At 35.5% G+C, this 18,288-nt stretch overlaps 3 protein-coding genes across 4 annotated transcripts; 1 reads left to right on the plus strand and 2 right to left on the minus strand.

Moving 5' to 3' along the window:
* Positions 1 to 1,129: 1,129 nt before the first annotated feature.
* LOC18050897 (NDR1/HIN1-like protein 13) lies at positions 1,130 to 2,053 on the minus strand. The gene has a single exon (XM_006446315.2). It carries the CDS (start codon positions 1,943 to 1,945, stop codon positions 1,175 to 1,177), a length of 771 nt encoding a protein of 256 aa, XP_006446378.1. The 5' UTR covers positions 1,946 to 2,053; the 3' UTR covers positions 1,130 to 1,174.
* A 2,663-nt stretch (positions 2,054 to 4,716) lies between these two features.
* LOC18050898 (probable inactive receptor kinase At5g10020) lies at positions 4,717 to 10,473 on the minus strand. Its single transcript, XM_024191009.1, is given in 5 exon segments — positions 4,717 to 5,545; positions 6,742 to 8,182; positions 8,185 to 8,292; positions 8,295 to 8,314; positions 8,877 to 10,473. Coding segments are annotated over 5 exon segments (3,078 nt in total). The 5' UTR covers positions 9,778 to 10,473; the 3' UTR covers positions 4,717 to 4,937.
* A 2,559-nt stretch (positions 10,474 to 13,032) lies between these two features.
* Positions 13,033 to 16,051, plus strand: LOC18050899 (protein ETHYLENE INSENSITIVE 3). 2 transcript variants are annotated; one of them, XM_006446319.2, is made up of 2 exons: positions 13,033 to 13,219; positions 13,714 to 16,051. In XM_006446319.2, the coding sequence occupies exon 2, from the start codon at positions 13,887 to 13,889 to the stop codon at positions 15,750 to 15,752; it is 1,866 nt and encodes a 621-aa protein (XP_006446382.1). In that variant the 5' UTR covers positions 13,033 to 13,219; positions 13,714 to 13,886; the 3' UTR covers positions 15,753 to 16,051. The 2 variants fall into 2 exon arrangements, with proteins under 2 accessions (XP_006446382.1, XP_006446383.1); XM_006446320.2 differs by lacking the exon at positions 13,033 to 13,219 and adding an exon at positions 13,276 to 13,481.
* The last annotated feature ends 2,237 nt before the right edge of the window (positions 16,052 to 18,288 follow it).

Here is an 18,288-nt window from a genome sequence, read left to right on the forward strand (position 1 = left end):
CCTCAGCCGCGGTAACTTCTTTCGTGCTTGAATTGAGTTCAGGTAAAAATACAAAAACAAACATTGCTCTCATTCCCAAAGTAGAGGCCTAGAAAAGTAGCTTGAGTACAGGCCAATCAGCTTGTGCAATGTTAATTACAGGATTATTGCAAAAGCTATAGCAAACGGATTCAAACCGATTCTCTCCCAAATTATATCCCCAGCTCAGAGTACATTTATACCCAATGGACTCATTACTGATAATGTGATTATTGGTTACGAATGCCTCCATAAGATTAGGCATAGTAAGGGTAAAAGAAATGGATTGGTGGCCTTAAAATTGGATGTGAGCAAGGCTTATGACATGATTGAATGACAATTCCTTGAACAAACAATGACTAAGATTGGCTTCTCGAAAAAATGGATTGAGTTGATAATGAAGTGCATAACTACTACTTCTTTTTCAATGATCCTAAATGGTGATCCAAAATCTGAAAAGGGATTTTTCAAAAGCTGTAATTCAACATGTCCCTAGAAGCTTTAATGCTTGTTCCCATTCCTTGGCTAAATTTGCTTTCAAGGAAAATACATTTGCTATCTGATCGGGAACAATACCAAAAGAAGTGGGAAATGTATTAAACAGTGTTGTTTGATTAATGAAAGAATTTCTTTCTATTAAAAAAGACAAAAACAAAAACAAACACATGAATTGGAGTAGTTAGGCACGTACACTTGTTACTCGCATTCCAAAAGTTAAGTAAATATTCTCCAATCAAAATCCACTCTACCAAAAACTTTGAATTATTCTCCAATTTGTTGCTTATGTAAGAAGTTTTATTACTTCATACTTCTTCATTACATATGCGACTTTATCCTTAATTAGATAGAGAGACAGAGTCTTTTAAGGCCCAGTCTTTCGACGCTACAAGAATATATATTTTAAAAAATAAATAAAAAAGTATAGTCCAATGGTAACTTAATTTCTTTTTCACCGAGTGAATAGGGTTCGAATACCAAGTATCTTGTTTCCACACAAGAAGAATTTTACAAAACAGACTAATAACAAAGTATAATAATAAGTGTGTATTTGCAACAAATACACCACAAATAATAATAATAATTAATTGTATAATCTAATAATCCTACAAAATTACAATGAATCCTTTTGATTTGAAATTTTTTTTTAAAATTTTTTTTACCAAAGTTTGACAGAGTAATCACAGTCCTTAGATACGATCTTCGACTGAGACGTCAGCTTATCCACCGTTAGATCACATCTCACTTTTACCTTAATCGTCCACGTCTTAACCGACCCCACTTTTATTTTAACCGGCACTCTTAAGTTCACCTTAAACGGCACCGTCTTGCCACTCGTCTGAGCAGCAACCAGGTCTTTGCGCATAGAGCTGGTCAACTCGATGGACGATCCTTTCAGCAAGGTCTTGAAAACCGTGACATTGTTGCTCGGCTGGTAAAACTGAGGCCATTCGCCGTCGCACAAGGCGACGTCCTTGTAGGAGACCTCCACCGAGCTGCCTCTCTCGTAGTAGATTCCGATCTTGTCGTTCGGATTGTCGGCGGTGACGGAGACGTCGAACCGGGGAGAGACGACGGAGGACGGCGAGGTGAGGTTGAGGCCGGCGATGGAGACGCCGTCGACGGAGTAGTTGGGGGATTCGGGACGGAAGACGAGGTAGAAGACGCCGGCGGCGATGGCCAAGAGGAGGACGAGGAGAAGCAGCGAGCAGCAGCAGAAACGGAAGCAGCAGCAGGTAGTAGTGCTGCGGGATTTGCGGCGGCGGCGGGAGAGGCCCTTGATGCGGTCGGCGTTCTCGGGGGGCGGAACTCGGTAGATTTGATCCTTCGGGACTTGGATGACGTAGGTTCCTGCGGCCGCGGGCGCCGGCGGATGTGAGGGCTCTTGTTCGCTGCGCGGTGTCGTTTCGGGGTGGATCCTTTCAGCCATTTTGAGCAGCAGCAGCAGCAGATAGCGCTACGACTGCAGGTAAGTGAAAATATATATTAAAAAGTGTTTATCAGAGAGTAAATTCGTTTATGTTATTATATCATACGCACGCAGCATAGCATATATTTTGATAAAGAAACCGCGTACGCCCGCTACCGCGTATGCCTAAACTTTGGTGGCCGTGTCTGACAAAAACAACAACAACAATAATAATAATAATAATGAATTTTAGAAAGAAGAAAAAAAATAAATAAATACGTTACAGACTTATTTATTATAATATAGGCTAGAAAAATAATATTTAATTAAGAGCAATATTTTTCAAAGAAAAATACCTGTTTTTATTTTTATTTTGGAGGGAGGGAGGGAGTAATTATTATTATTTAATGCACGACGTGATTACATGCACTTTTAATTTCAAAATGCGTTATAACATTGTTTAAGTGACAATTTTAAATTCATTTTACTAATTTTGAAAAAAAAAATGGGCAATCAATTCAATTGGATTGCGAGAAAAAAGATAAAATTGGACAGTGAGTATATTACGTGTTGTTTGGAATTTGAGTTGGGAAAAAGAACAAAAAGACAAACCAAAATGGAATATTTGACAGCTAATAATAAGCACAGCACAGATAATTGAACCAAGTGTGTATTTTGTTTGTTGTTCATGTGCTCACAATCACAATCCACCAAGTGATGCCTTGCACGACGTCGACTTATATTGCACCTGAAAAATCTGATTGGATTATCAGATTCAACTTTTATAAATATATGATGTATTTTTTTTTTTTTATCTCTTCTAATAAGAGTATTCATCTAAGTCTCGGTCAAAAATCAACTCTCAGCACTAATGTATGGGCTTCTAAAAATTTCGATGTTTCAAGGGCGCTTAGATAATATCAACATACTAATTTCTGTTTTTTTTCTATAATTTCCTTTTACGATTAAATGAAAGTTTGTAACTCACACTACAAAATTTATATGTAATCAGCAAAGAGAAATGGTTAACGTAAATTGATTAGACAAGAGTTCTCTTAATTATATAGATCTTAAACAACACAACACAACTCAAAGCTAAATTAGCTTTGAAGATTTCTCAAAACTAAGCCGCACGCACGCACGCACGCACATGGTTTACAGTTTCTACATTAAAAGCAGTATTACGGTATCATCAAACTAAGAACAAATGAAATGATCAAATAAATTTTAAAACAGTATATGTAAGCATGTTGGTATGTAGGAAGAAGAAGCACAAACCTGTTAAAATGTTAATGATCAAATTAAACTCTTCGATCAAATCAAAAGCTGCCTCTGCCTCCGCCTCTGATCTGGTCTTGGGTTGCTAAACTTGTGTTTTTGAGGGCGGGCGGGCGGGCGGGCGGGCGAGCGAGCGAGAGAACAGGTAAGCATATCGTGCGTATGTGTGTGTATATATGCGCACACACTCACACACACACACACACACGTACAATAAAATATTTGAATGAGTAAAATATTAATTTATTTATTTTGTAATAAAAGTAAAGTATCAAAATGGGCTAATGGTAATGTGTTTGAGGGCGTGGTATTACAGTTCATAATTTGATGTCATGTGAAGAAATGTATGGAACCTTCATATTCGCAGCTGCTGCCTCATAACCATTTCTTTAATTTCATTTTCTCCGCGTGGATAGATTAACGTTTATTTAGCAGCTGGCGGTATTTGTGTTCTTTTGGTTAATTGGGGAGAGTGATGGTGACACCCGGGGGCTAATTTAATTTATTAATTAGCTTGACGGTCACTCTTGCTGGGTGTATGTATGGACAATTGTCTGCATACACTCCCAAGATTTAGGGCTCAAGTAATCATAAGACAAAATTAATCATCCAAAACTAAAACAGCACTATTTATCATCAATTTTAATCTTAGAAATATAAACTTGGTTTGTGCATTTGAAATTTTGAAGCTTAGCTATGTTGGCAACTGTTAATGTAAGTGCCCTATCACTTGCTTTGAACTCTTCAAATTCTCATTAACATTTATAATATATGCGTTGCGTGCGCTAAACATCTCTAAGAAGCAATTAAGCAAATGGCTGGCTTTTAGTTTTAGCCTAAATTTGCAGGCAAGTACAGTTAATTCTTTCATCTTTAGTTCCTGTTCTTTCCTGTTGGCTGGTGCAATCTATGCATGGTTCACGCCACCCATTTTGGATTTTGCATTTTTTTACCCCCTCCCTTCCAGACTCTCTATATTTGACAATATCATAAATTAGGAGAGGGCCGGACCATAATTAAATCAACTACAGGCTGCTTAATTAATTAATTATTTATTATTTTTTTCCCAAAAAATAGAAAGGTGAGAAAAATTCAAATCAATTTTTTATTCCTTTACCTTCTCACCATTCGAATTTAGATGACTAGCCAAAAGAGTGGTATCACGCAACAACAATGTAAGAGAGTTTTAACCTAATTTGTTCCTTATGGCAATTATTCAATGGATATATCAAACTATGTCATCGTTGATTTCATTTACGAAACAGTTAGTGAATTTTGCATATTTTGTAGTGTTATTTAATTGTATAAAAAAATTTATTTTAATATAGTTTGTATGACTTTAATGAAAAATTCTATTTTGCCTTCAATGAATTACTAGTTAACATATTTGCACTAATGATGAGTTAACGGAAAAATATTTTAGATTATTGTTTGAAAAGTATGGATGAAATGAGTTATTGCATTAAATCTTAGGGATGAAAATGACTTTTTCCCTACTAAAAATAACTAAGAAAGAAATTAAATTTCTAAGTTTAAGGGTTGAAACAGAGAAAGAATGGTTAATGTACAAGGAACTTAAAGTTCTTTCCCTCTGACTCCTGAATCTGATATGCCTACTGAGCCATTATTCAATAAGATTAACAGAGAAATACTGTTGAACTTACATTATGAGTCAAAATCATCTAAGGTATGAACCAATATTTGGGGTTAGTAATGCTACAGAGGGAGCTTCTATTTACCTTGACTGTCTTTTTTCTAACACTATCGTCGAGAGCTCTTCAAAAACTGACATCATGTCTGGCCTTTCAGAGGCCGGCAGGATACATCTTAGGGCCACCTGTAACATATCACTGAGAATTCTAGGAGGCTGCTCCATATCATGCCCATCCATAATCAGCCTGTCGAAACACTCACCAGACCGATTTTCAAGAGCTAATAACCTAACCCAGTCTGTCAAATCAACCACTCCTGGGTCCACGCAAACAATCTCCCCAGAACTCTTACCGGTCAGGAGCTCTAGTAAGATAATCCCAAATGCATAGACATCACTCTTTAGTGATGGGCATGGTTTGCTTGTGCTAGCAAATTCAGGAGGTCGGTAGCCAAGAGCACCTGCATTCAGAACTTGGTCTGCTGTGCCAGCTGAAGTCAAAATTCGGTGAAGACTGTAATCAGTGAGGACTGCATTCATGGTCGGATCTTCTAACAAAATGTTAGTTGATTTGAGGTTGCCATGGGGTATTGCTCGCTCGTTATGTAGGTAATTCAGACATCGAGCCACATCGACAGCAACTCTGAGTCGTTCATCAATAGATAAGGGTGGCAGTTTTCTTGGATCTGTCTCTGCAGAACATGAAAAGCATCAAGAGCATCAAAAACCCAAATACGTTAGGTCCCCTGGCAAACAATTTTTACTTGACTTTATGTCAGTTTTTAGGAAAATCCCCTTAACTAGTAATTAGATAATTTACCTTGTCTATACCATGAACTTGGTCATAAACTTGGCTCCGGCACTTTTGACAATTATAGATATACGTAATGGCAAGACAACAAAAAGCATTTCTTTTAAGAGCGTGCACATTAATCAAACTCAATAGAGAAATAAAGGAGCACAAGTAGCTAACTAGGACTCACCATGCAAATTGAGGGAACCACCATATCATATAAATTCCACTACTTAAATATTCATTGACATGAAAATGCAGAAAGCAGAGATGAAAGTGAAATGAGTTATGGGATGCGAATCCATTTCATTCAACTGACTATCAATGTTAATTTATAGAATGAAGGACTCCATGAATCCAGCTGCACAACTGAATTCTTCCATCAGCAATTCAAATGATTTCATTCTTAGTTGAATGTTGGTTTTTGATTATTTATTTTTTTGTGCAAGAACACAGGACTTTAGGGAGGTATATTCATAATGACTCTTCTGTAACAATGACACAAAATATAATCCTACAACACAATAAGAGAGAGAGAGAGAGAGAGAGAGAGAGAGAGTTTACAGAAAGCACGAAAGGATGTGGAACGCATTTTGACATTAACAGACAAGAATTGATGATATTAAAAATGCTTGAAAAAAACACTTTATAAGTACTGAAAGTTACAACTTACAAAAAACCAAACCTTGGTGGTCAATCGCTTTCAAGTCGAATGTATATGTCAAACTAGATTGTGATTCTATGAAGCAAAATTACACCTTTGCAGCAATCTCTTAGTAGGTTTGCGTGGTTTCTGTCTATTTAAATATGTGCATTCCCCGGGTATCAGTTAAGGGGATAATTCGACGACAATGAGAGGCTATATGGAATAGAAAATGATAAACAAATTTATGGATGACATGCGATGCGGAGAATTCTTTGAATATACATGCAATAGGATAATCAATACAAAATATTCTAAGAGTTCCAGTTTTTTCAGATCGATTACCCACCATCTGAATTGGCCATCTTTCAAGGTATATTTCAAAATACAGAAAGTTCTAAAAGCTCTACATTACTTTGTTTAGAAATAAAACCAAAGGACAAGACCTTTACCTTGCAGATAGACAGCCAGCGACTGTGCATTAATATAATTTGATATGACTAGCTTCTCATGCTCCTTTGGGCCCCAGTAGTAACCTTGCAGGGAAACTAAATTTGGATGCTTGATGTTCCCAAGTTTCTTTACTTCCCTCGCAAATTCTTTCTTTCCTTTAGCTATTCCCTCCCTCAACCGTTTGACAGCCAATATACTACCAGAGTCAAGCGTAGCTTTGTATAAAGTTCCGTGACAACTCCTTCCGATAACTTCTGCTGGAGCATGTGAAAGTTCTTCTGCTGTAAACATCAGTGAGACATCAAAGAGATGCAAGTCACCAGCTAATTTTTCAGGAGAACAAGCATTGAGCACATCAGAATTCTTGGTGAAACGCGAGTTTTTAGATTGTGATGGATTTGAAGATGACAAAAGAGACACAGGGGAAGATAATCCTTCATCTTTTCGTACTGAATCAGGATGATAAAGTTCTTTAGGCTTCGTTACAACTGATGAAGTTTCCCCAGCATCATAAGCAGACTCCATTGGGGATGACGGTAGAGGGTCTTGATGGAAAGTGAAGGAAGATAAAGAAGGATCCCCCTTTTTGTTAACCCCTGATTTCTGAGAGAGGGAAGAACTCCCTTCTGAGAAGGCTTTTTGTTCCCCATCTCTTTTAAAACTGTCCCTCCCATGTCTCTGCCAGAGAGCCCTAAAATAAATCAACATGCACAAAAGAGCTACCATTGTAACACCGCAGACCAAACCCACAATCAGTGCAATTTTAGTAGCAGGTTTCATATGGTTCCCATGCCCTCTCAAAGTCAGATCTGGAACATCTTGCTGTGATGGCGAATTTGGAAAAGTAAGCAAGGAATTTCCAGGATGGAATGCTGAATCAGGAAAGTTCCTTAAGTTTTCAGGTACAACACCAGAGAGATTATTAAATGACACATTGAATTCTTTTAGACCATTTGGAAGGCCATCAGGAATACTGCCTTCAAATTTATTGTTCGACAGATTAAGATAGACCAAGTTGTGAAACTTACTGATCCCCGGGAGTAAACGCCCGCTTAATGAATTATAAGCTAAATCAAGGGATGTCAGGCTCAAATTTTGAGTAGAACCTGTTGAAGGATTATTTTGGATTTCCTGAAGAGGTAATGGGCCAGAGAAGTTGTTGCCTGACAGGTTAAGATCAGTCAATTTTGTTGACGTGAAGAAGCTTGGAAGAAGAAAACCATTAAGATGATTGAGACTAAGATCAATCACTTTCAGTTCAGGGTATGTTCCTAAAACTGCAGGGAGATCACCTTCTAATGAGTTGTTTGATACCTTGAATGAAGTCAGCCTTAAAAATTGAGAAGTTTGGTTTGGCACCATTCCAGTCAAGAAGTTAGAGCTCAAATGAATATCCTCGACATAATTTCCCCAATTCTGCATTCTGGACAGATCCCCTGAAGAACCTTATTGTATTCAAATTTACAAATGGGGCCGGGACCAAACCTTAGCAGGTTAAGGAACCTGGATAATTTGTTAGAAGATAAAATAACCTTCTTTAAAGTTGGCCGAGGGTATAACTTCTCACTGGCCCTGCCAAAAGTGTTAAATATTATAAACATCAACAATAAAATGAGAAAGACAGAGAGGCGGTATTAAGAAATCATATACAGAATTTCTAAACTAATGTTTAAGATCATGAACATCAATAGTGGTTTATACTTTATACAACAGAAAATAAATCCCACAGCCAAAATATGCGATTGCTTCATCATAAATCTCAAGGAATTTTTGAGGACTTCACATCATGGTTTCATACAAGATAAAGCACAAAAAAGCAAAAGGATTTTAATTTGTGATATTTGGATATTTTAATTAGCCATTGTTTGGTTTCTCCTGGAATTCATCTCTTCTCCCCTTATTTTTTTTTCCCTCCCCTCTTTCCTCTCCTATTCTTTCATCTCTTCAAACCAAACATGGCATAAAAGATTGCATTGCCAGCATGCAATTGAATCCACTAATATTGCAAGCAAAATGAAACGTATATTACTGTATGAATGGATAAAAATTGGTATTGCTTTGAGCCATATTCAGCACATTATTTTTTGACAATTTCATAGTTATAAATATAATTAGACTGATAAAATCAAAGTACCTTCAAGCTGATTGAGGCTGAGATCCAGTTCAGATAACATCATTGAGCTTTCCTGCAAAAGAGCAACTGGTAGAGACCCTGACAACTGATTGCTTCCAAGCCGAAGAATCCGAAGTGAGAATACAAAGTTGAAGGAAGGTATGGCACCCACCAAATGATTATTACTAGCATCAAACACCTCTAAATTATCGAAATATGGCATTCCATCATGAGGAAAGAGCTCTCCAACTAAAGAATTTTCACTTATATTTAGATACTGTATCGAAGAAATAAAACTGGAGTCTCCAAGGCCCAAGTCCAATGAACCAGAGAACTGATTATTGCTTAGATCAACGTGAACCACACTACCCAACTGGGACAGAAGATGCATAATATCACCTCCAAAACGATTAGCCCGCAAGTCTAAGTACTTCAACTTCCCAAGACCACCAAAACCAGAAGGAAATGTACCTTCAAAGCTGTTTGAAGAAATATTCAAAAGCATTAAATTCTTCAAACTAACAATGCCGGAGGGGATCAATCCATGAAACAAATTGTGTGAAAGGTCCAAAAACTCAAGAGACTGAATGGAGCCAATGTCTGTGATATTCCCCATCAATTGATTGTTTGAAACAGACACATTGCACAGCATTTTAAGGCCAATAATGGTTGGGAAACTAAAATTTCCAACTAAACCCATATCATTCAGCATGATAGATGTGACATAACCATTAGTGCAGGTTATCCCAAACCAGTTTCGGGGACACCCATCAGATGATAAGGACTTTGTATCCCATGAATCAATAATTTGGCCAGATGGGTCTTTCGCTATGCCTTTCTTTAGCTGCAGAAGAGCTTCAAAATCTGACTGTCCTAGTGCATTCACTACCAACAATAACACTATCAAACTGACTGTCTGCATTCTGTTTACAGGAGTCCTAATCCCCCAAAGATTAGAGAGGGCATGAAGCCAAACGCCGTATTACAATTAAACAAGAATTAAATGGTACAAAATAGGCTAAACCACTTTCAGTTCATAATAAGGGAATTGAAACAAGTCAAATCAATCATGCATTAAAAAGGGACAAAGCCTTAAGTAAAAAGACTAAAAATTCATGCATGAATATCCCACATTTTCAAGAAAAATGAGTAATAGTAGTAACAAACCAAAAGAACTGCTCTTTCATCCAAACTCGGTGCATGAAAGACCCCAGAGAAAATTGAGAACCCACTTGGACTTGGTAAGTGTTGGAAGAGATGAAGGTAGTGAATAGTTAAAGGAAGACTATAATGATTCAGAGATTGGTAGTGGTAGTGGTAGGTGATGCTGTTTATTAGTTGAAAACAAAGTCGAGGACAAGAGATAGAGACAGATTTACTTTCACTTGTGTTGTGTTGTTTGTTTTCGGGTAGAGCCAGAGCAGTTACTGTTACACTTACATGGCAGCACCAGCTCCTAAACTGTGAGCTTAAGGTGGGTTGTTGCCTTGTGCAAATTTTTTTCCCTTTGCAATTTCAACTTCATCCAACCGATCCCAACGCGTTTCATATGCAGGGCAATGGAAAATGCCAAATGGGAAACCCAATGCCTTCTTCACACTACTCTCTCTTTTCTTCCACTCTATTATTCAATAAAAAGCTAAACCTTTGAATAATCTGTTTAATCAGCATACATTACTAGCGGCCATGTTACTCACCAGTGTTACAGCACATTTAATGGGCATTATCGATACTAATTGGAATCGGTTGAAATTAGTATAGAATAAAATTGAAATAGGTTAAAATCTAATTATGGAATAAAAATTAAAATAAATTATATATTTTTGTTGTTGGAATTGAAATCGAAATGAATTATATTATCATCAACACGTTTATTTTGTTTTAGAATCCGAATAAATTGTTATAAGTTGCTAAAACAATCTTAATTGATTATTGTCAATTGCAATGATTTATTTTAATCATTATAATTATTATTATTGGTAAACATTATTTTATCACTAAAATTTCTAACAATTACATTTTACCACCTATTATTTCAACTTTTATCATTCTATCATCAAATTTTTAAAAATAACAAAATTTTGTAGAGAAATTATTATAAAAGTCGATTTTAAAGAGTGTGTGTGTATAAAATTGAATCCTATAAACTTTGAAAAACACACAATTAAGTTTATATAACGATAAAATAACAAATATTATTATTCTTTTGACTTAATATACTAAAATTTCTAAAATGCCCTTACAAAATCAACAATTTTCTAAAGGAGTTAAACGATTTAGAATTAAAATAATGAACATTGAAACATTAAGTGAGAAAAATAGTTCTTATAAAAAAAAAGTGAGAAAAATAGTTGTCGAAAGAGAATTAAGTGGTAAAATGACAATAATTCTTTAATTTTGCATTACATTATGTTTCTTTTATCATTATTGATATTATATTACCTCAATCAACGATGACTAGGAATCTAACGGGAGTAATTAGGAAATCTAGTGTGTTTGATTAGTTATGATGGGAAAAAAGCAAAAAGAAAAGAGAGAGGGTTAGTTTCAAAAATCAGAAAAGTTTTGTGGTCAGTTCTGTAAATTTCCCAATGTTGTGACCAATTTACAAATAGCGATTTGATTTTTATAGGATCAATTGAGCAGCTCTGCCTTTACATACATCAAGGGTTAAGAATTTGTGAAGTTTGCGCCCCGTTTTGTAAATATGATTTTATCTCATATTTATACAATAAGAAATTTAAGATATCATTATAATTTTTATTAACACTTCAATATCAAATACAACATAAATAGTGTGAGTATAGACATTTTAAAAGGCAAATAAAAGAAGATTAATGTTCTCTCCCTCCGTAGGATTTTTTTTTTTTTTAAGAAAATATAAAATCTTCCTTATCATGACAAGTGGAAAACTATAATTGTCGAGTGTTTTTAAGCTTTTAAGAATAGTTATTGTAGTGTTTTTTTTAAACTAAATTATTGAAAATAGTTGTATTTTGTTTTTCACAATTTTATCCATTTAACATAATTTTATAATTTTTAATCATAGCCTCATTAATACTCAAACGACCAATTTATTTTTATTAAAAGACCTTCTAATATAAGATATACTTAAAAAAATAAATTCTACTTAAAAAAGTTATAGTAAACCCCAAAATCTTATTCTACGAGTTCACATATCATCTTAATCCAAACGTTGCGCTCAACATTTAAGGGTATATTTGGAATTGAGGTTGAGCAGTTGTACTTTAAAAGTTATAGCATTAAAGTATTTGATAAACACTAACTATTGTAGTTTGGAAGTTATATTAATTTGATTTTTCACTTATATAATAAAAAATCTATTATATCTTTAATTATTTAATGAAAATTTTTATTTATTATATATTACTAACTTTTATTTTATAATTATTATTTTTTTCACAATAACTGTAACTTAAAAATTACCGCATCTCAATTTCAAACGTACTCTAAATCTATGCATTGTGTTATATAGGTAAGTTATTATTATAGTTTTTATGAATAAAAGGATAATAACTACCCCCAGTTTGGGAAGAAGAAATTCCTTTTTTTTTTTTTTAATTTAATGGCAACTTTAATGGAGAGGATAAGATCCAAGTAAACGGGGAGTCAAACTGAATTCCGCGAATGCAAGATTTCCACCCACAGTTTGCAGAATTTGAGGATAAGATTTCGAGTTTGTCGTAAAAGGCAGAAATATCATTAAATGAAATATCTCAAGCACAGGAGTTGGGAGTTTACCAAATCCAAATAACAAAATAAATGTATTCCCACTTCACTGTTAAGGCCCCCCCGCCCCAGGCGTTAACTGGTGAGGATAAGAGCTGAGCAATTTGCAAAATGGCCGGAGGGGTCAGGTCACCGTAGACTATTAAAAGCAAAAACGATGCGACACGTCACACACACAGACGGTCCCCACTCTGCATTATTCATTCCTCTCTCTCTCCCCATTTGATCGATTATCGTCAACTCATCATCCCCATCATCATCCCCATCCTCATCATGATCATCACGGAATAAAATATTTATCACGTGTCTTAAAACTCTCTCCCGTAGAAACTGCCATCCCAATGTTTAGATTGGATTAACCTGACCTTCATTTACCATTTTCCCTTTATTTTCTTTTCTTTTCTTTTTTAAATATAATAAATAATAAATATAAATAAAATAAAGAAAACTCATCGTGTCATGCTCCTCAAAAGTTTTGTAAAACGCCTCACTTTTTCATTCAGTCACGTTCATTTTAACTACACCTAAGCAGCTTCTTCTCTCTCTCTCTCTCTCTCTCTCTCTCTTTCTATTGACTTCTGAGTTGCTGCCCAAGACCCGTCTCTTCCGTTCTGGTACCACTTTTTTTTTTAAAAAAAATTAAATTCAGCTTTATCTGATTTTATTATGCTTTTCTAAAGAATTTCTGTTTCTGGGTTGTTTTGATCTGTTTGGATTGAAGTTCTTGATGTTGATTGTGTTTACTACTAAAGCTGTGATACCTGTTTTCGAGATCAATCTTCTCTTCTTTCTGTGCTTACTTTCTTCTCGGGAAAGTTGAACTTAACTTTACTAATTTTCCCGGGAAATTTGTGAGGATTCCACCTGTTATATATGGTATGATCTGTCATTTGATTGCTGATGATTGCTTGAGTATTGTTTGTTAATTTTTTGCAAATCAATCTATTTATGAATCTGTTTAATTGTTTTCACTCGCGATGTTTAAGCAAGTTGCGTCTGTGTTGTCAAATAATTGTTGTCTGATCTTTGTGGTAATTTAATGTTTAGATGGACATTTCTGCTAGAATATTATGATGATGTTTGTTGGTTATTATCATGATTTTTACAGGTAAAAAGGGTTGCGATACTTGGGCAACTTTGAAGTTTTGATACAGTTGTTGCTCATAGATAGTCAAGAGAAGGAGGTGGTTTTATTGCTTGAAGTTTTTTTTGGTTGGAGTCCTATTAGATTAGCGAGAGACTTGCAAATTTGGGGTTTCTGTGGGTGTTAACGCTGTGGGAATGATGATGAGTTTTGATGAGATGGGGTTTTGTGGTGACATGAACTTCTTCTCTGCTCCTCTGGGAGATGCAGATATGGCCGTCCAACCATCTGAACCGGAGGCTACCGTGGAGGATGATTATACTGATGAAGAGATGGATGTTGATGAGCTTGAGAGGAGGATGTGGAAGGACAAAATGCGTCTCAAACGGCTGAAAGAACAAAGCAGGGGCAAGGAGGGAATTGACATGGCCAAGCAACGTCAGTCGCAAGAGCAGGCAAGGAGGAAGAAGATGTCGAGGGCTCAAGATGGGATCTTGAAATACATGTTAAAAATGATGGAAGTTTGTAAAGCTCAAGGTTTTGTCTATGGGATTATTCCAGAGAAAGGAAAGCCTGTGACTGGGGCATCTGACAATCTCCGTGAGTGGTGGAAGGATAAGGTTAGGTTTGATCGTAATGGTCCAGCTGCTATAGCTAAGTACCAAGCTGATAATTCAGTCCCTGGCAAGAATGAGGGCATTAACGCAATTGGTCCAACCCCGCATACCTTGCAAGAGTTGCAAGACACCACCCTTGGTTCACTCTTGTCGGCTCTCATGCAGCACTGTGATCCTCCTCAGAGGCGGTTTCCCCTGGAGAAGGGTGTTTCCCCCCCATGGTGGCCCACTGGAAAAGAGGAATGGTGGCCGCAATTGGGTTTGCCCAAGGATCAAGGTGCTCCACCTTACAAGAAGCCACATGACTTAAAGAAGGCATGGAAAGTGGGTGTGTTGACGGCAGTGATCAAGCATATGTCCCCAGATATTGCCAAGATTCGTAAGCTTGTGAGGCAATCTAAGTGCCTGCAAGACAAGATGACAGCCAAGGAGAGTGCCACATGGCTGGCCATCATCAATCAGGAGGAGGCCTTGGCTCGAGAACTTTATCCCGAATCTTGCACTGTGTTGTCCTCTTCTGCAGGAAGTGGATCTTTGGTCATTAATGATTGCAATGAGTATGATGTGGAAGGGGCTGAAGATGAGCCAAACTTTGATGTGCAAGAGTGTAAGCCTCAGAATCTCATTTCTTCCAGTTTGGGGATGGAAAGAATGAGAGAGAGGTTACCGAATCAACAACCACCTTATGCAATCAAAGGAGAGGTTGTCTCCAACTTTGATTTTGTTCGGAAGAGGAAGCCATCTAATGATCTGAGCATGAAGATGGATCAACATATTTACACATGTGAATACCTTCAGTGTCCTTACAGTGATCCTCGTCTGGGCTATTGTGACAGGACTTCAAGGGACAATCACCAGCTGACATGCCCATATAAAAGTGGTGCTTCAGAGTTTGCTGGGTCTGATTTTCATGTTAATGAAGTGAAACCAGTTATTTTCCCTCAAACATTTGCCCAGTCCAAGCCAGCAGGTCCAACGTTTAATTCTGTGCAACCTTCCTTTGATATATCAGGACTTGGAGTTCCAGAAGATGGTCAAAAAATGATTAGTGAGCTCATGTCGATCTATGATAACAATATCCAAGGAAACAGGAATGTGAATCCCAGTAACAACGCCGTTGTGACAGAAGGTCAAAATACTCTTCAGCCAAGAGCTCAGCATCAGCAGGAGTATTACCATGGTCAAGGAGCTGTAATGGATGGGAACTTGTTCGAAGGATCCAACATGCATGATAACAATCATCTGATGTTCCCACGAGAGGAAAATCAATTTGATCGGTTTAAGATTATGAATTCTCCATTCGAGAACAACAGCAGCGGCAGCAACAACAATTTTAGCTTGATGTTTGAGTCTCCATTCGACTTAGGATCCTTCGATTATAAAGAGGATTTTCAAGCAGCAGGGGTGGATACCATGCCGAAGCATGATAGCTCAGTCTGGTTCTAAAAACAATGCCAGCTTCTCATCCTCATCCTCTGGGCATATTTTATGGCTTCGGTATTGGCTTATGATGTGGTAAAACTTTAATTATGTTAAAAAGCTGTTAGTTGTATTTTTCTTTTAGCTGTAGAAATTAGAAGCGAAGCAGGTTGTGAGATGGGCTAATAAGAAAGGTGGTAAAATTCCCATAGAAGATGCCTGATGCTGTTACTGCTAAATTATGTGTATGAAGTGAAATGTCAAATAAATAAGTTAGTGTAATTTTGATTTGAAAATATATTAATGTTCAGTCGAAAGTTGAAACATGGTCAATAATTTATCACGTGGGCGGCAGGGAAAAGAATAGGAATCTGATGGTCTATGTACTGTCGTTTAATGGGTTAGTGGTGGGGGGGGTCGGTCATTATGGTTCGTTGAATGATATAAATGAATGGAGGAGTTGTCGTTTTCTATATTTTAGATTGTAGTTGGTGATCCCATGTGGCCACACCCATGTGAGTGGTAGACCCAAAAACGCTATCGGATGCACAACAAGTTGACCAGCGATCGTCATCTTTTTTTATCATCATCAATTGGTGAGTGGTGGGGTCAGTTGATCTGCATTATGCCTCCGCAAGCTAATAAGCTGTCGACATTTCTATGTTCAAAGTTTGGAACTTGTCAGTTATCACTTCACCCTCACTCGTACCAACTAACCTAATAAATAATTAATACTTGTTTCAAGAAAATAAGTAAATGAAGATTAGTCAATCACATGAGCAAATACAGATAAATTATTAACTGGCCAAACCACTTTGAAATTATTTTTAAAAGGAATCTTCAAGTTTTTGTTTTAAGGATCCGTAGTTACAATTAATGTAAGACACACTCTTTATATGAATAGTATACAGATTCTACACATGTATTGTTCATGTGATTGGGTGTATCTTATAGTAATTGTAATTTAGAGATTGCCTTGTTTTAATATTGTTCATGTGAGCGGATCTATGTTACAGTAATTGTAATTTAGAGATTGCATTGTTTTAATATTGGTTTTAACTTTTCTCAAGACTCTAAAATTCTCAAAACACAAAAGAAAAAAAATTCCTTTTATTTATCATTTTAACCTTCTTTCAATGGCTATCTTTACGAAAATTCATACACAAAACCATTCAAACTTATGAAATTCACACAATTATAATCCTAGTAATAGTGGTCATTACGAATGTAGCAATTCAAGTTCCCACACAGCATTGTGGCGGTTAAAATTCATTCCTCAATTATAATCCTAGTAATAGTGCCTATTGTGAAGGTAGCAGTTCAAGCTCCCAAACAACATTGTGGCCACTAAAATTCCTTCATCAACTATAATCCTAGTAATGGTTATGAAGGCAACAACTCAAGTTCCTGCACAGCATTGTGGCAACTAAAATTCATTAGTCTGATTGTAAATATGAATACTAGTCTTATATAATATAAATTATAGTCCGACTCTAATATCAATGTAAAAAAAATCATTTTTATTTAACACATTTTCATATGGTTTATCTAATATATAAGTTCTTATTTAAATTTCATAAGCTCTTTTTAAAAATTTTTAGTACTATTTAGTTGCATTTTGAGTAGAGTTTTTGGTAATTAAATAAGTTATTTTATCTAAATTAAAACTCAAATTTTGAGATTTTGAAAAAAGTAGTTGTAGAATTTTTTAAAGCTTTAAATTGTCTAAAGTATTCATAATTTATTGGGAAAAGGACGTCTACACACTAAGACTTAGGGAAATGGTCACAAAGATCCCTAAGTTTTTACAAAGAACACCAAGACTTCTTTTTTATCATAATATCCTTTGAATATAGTAATTAAAAAATGAACTTTAAAGGTTTTTAATTAATACAAATAATATGATCTATTTAGTAGACTAATAGTATTAAATTATTTTTAACATTTAAAATAATATTAAAATTATTATATTTATTTTAATAATATATCTTTATTTGTTATAAAGATTTTAAATAAGGGTAATTTTTAAAAACCTCCCCTGAGGTTTGGACTTGTTGCAAGTAGATGACGAGAATTGATTTATTTGTAAAAAACCCCCTACCGTCAGTTAATTTTAACATTGACCGTTAGTTGACTGTGCAAAGACAATATTACCCTTAACAATAATTTGTAGATGGAAATAACTAAAAAAAAAATTAAAATTATTGGTTATTTTACCCTCTTTAAATTATTGATATTTTCTTAAAGTTCCTACAAGAAAGATAAAATTTAAAATTTAAAAAATTCTCTTTAAATTATTGATATTTTCTTAAAGTTTCTACAAAAAAGATAAAATTAAAAACTTGAAAATAAAATAGTTATAATCTTTACCTATGATATTGTAAATTTTTGGAATTGACAAGGATAAAATTGTCAAAAAATAGGGTTTGTGCTTTTTGCGCCAACAATTTTAATTTTTTTTTTAGTTATTTCCGTCTACAAATTATTGTTGAGGGTAATATTGTCTTTGCACAGTCAACTAACGGTCAATGTTAAAGTTAACTGATGGTAGGAGGTTTTTTAC

This window comes from Citrus clementina, unplaced genomic scaffold, assembly GCF_000493195.1.
Source record: "Citrus clementina cultivar Clemenules unplaced genomic scaffold, Citrus_clementina_v1.0 scaffold_2, whole genome shotgun sequence".
Classification (NCBI taxonomy): Eukaryota; Viridiplantae; Streptophyta; class Magnoliopsida; order Sapindales; family Rutaceae; genus Citrus; species Citrus x clementina.

Excerpts from the sequence above, each read along its gene's own strand:
- LOC18050897 (XM_006446315.2), bottom strand. The coding sequence starts at position 1,945 with ATGGCTGAAAGGATCCACCCCGAAACGACACCGCGCAGCGAACAAGAG.
- LOC18050899 (XM_006446319.2), top strand. The coding sequence starts at position 13,887 with ATGATGATGAGTTTTGATGAGATGGGGTTTTGTGGTGACATGAACTTC.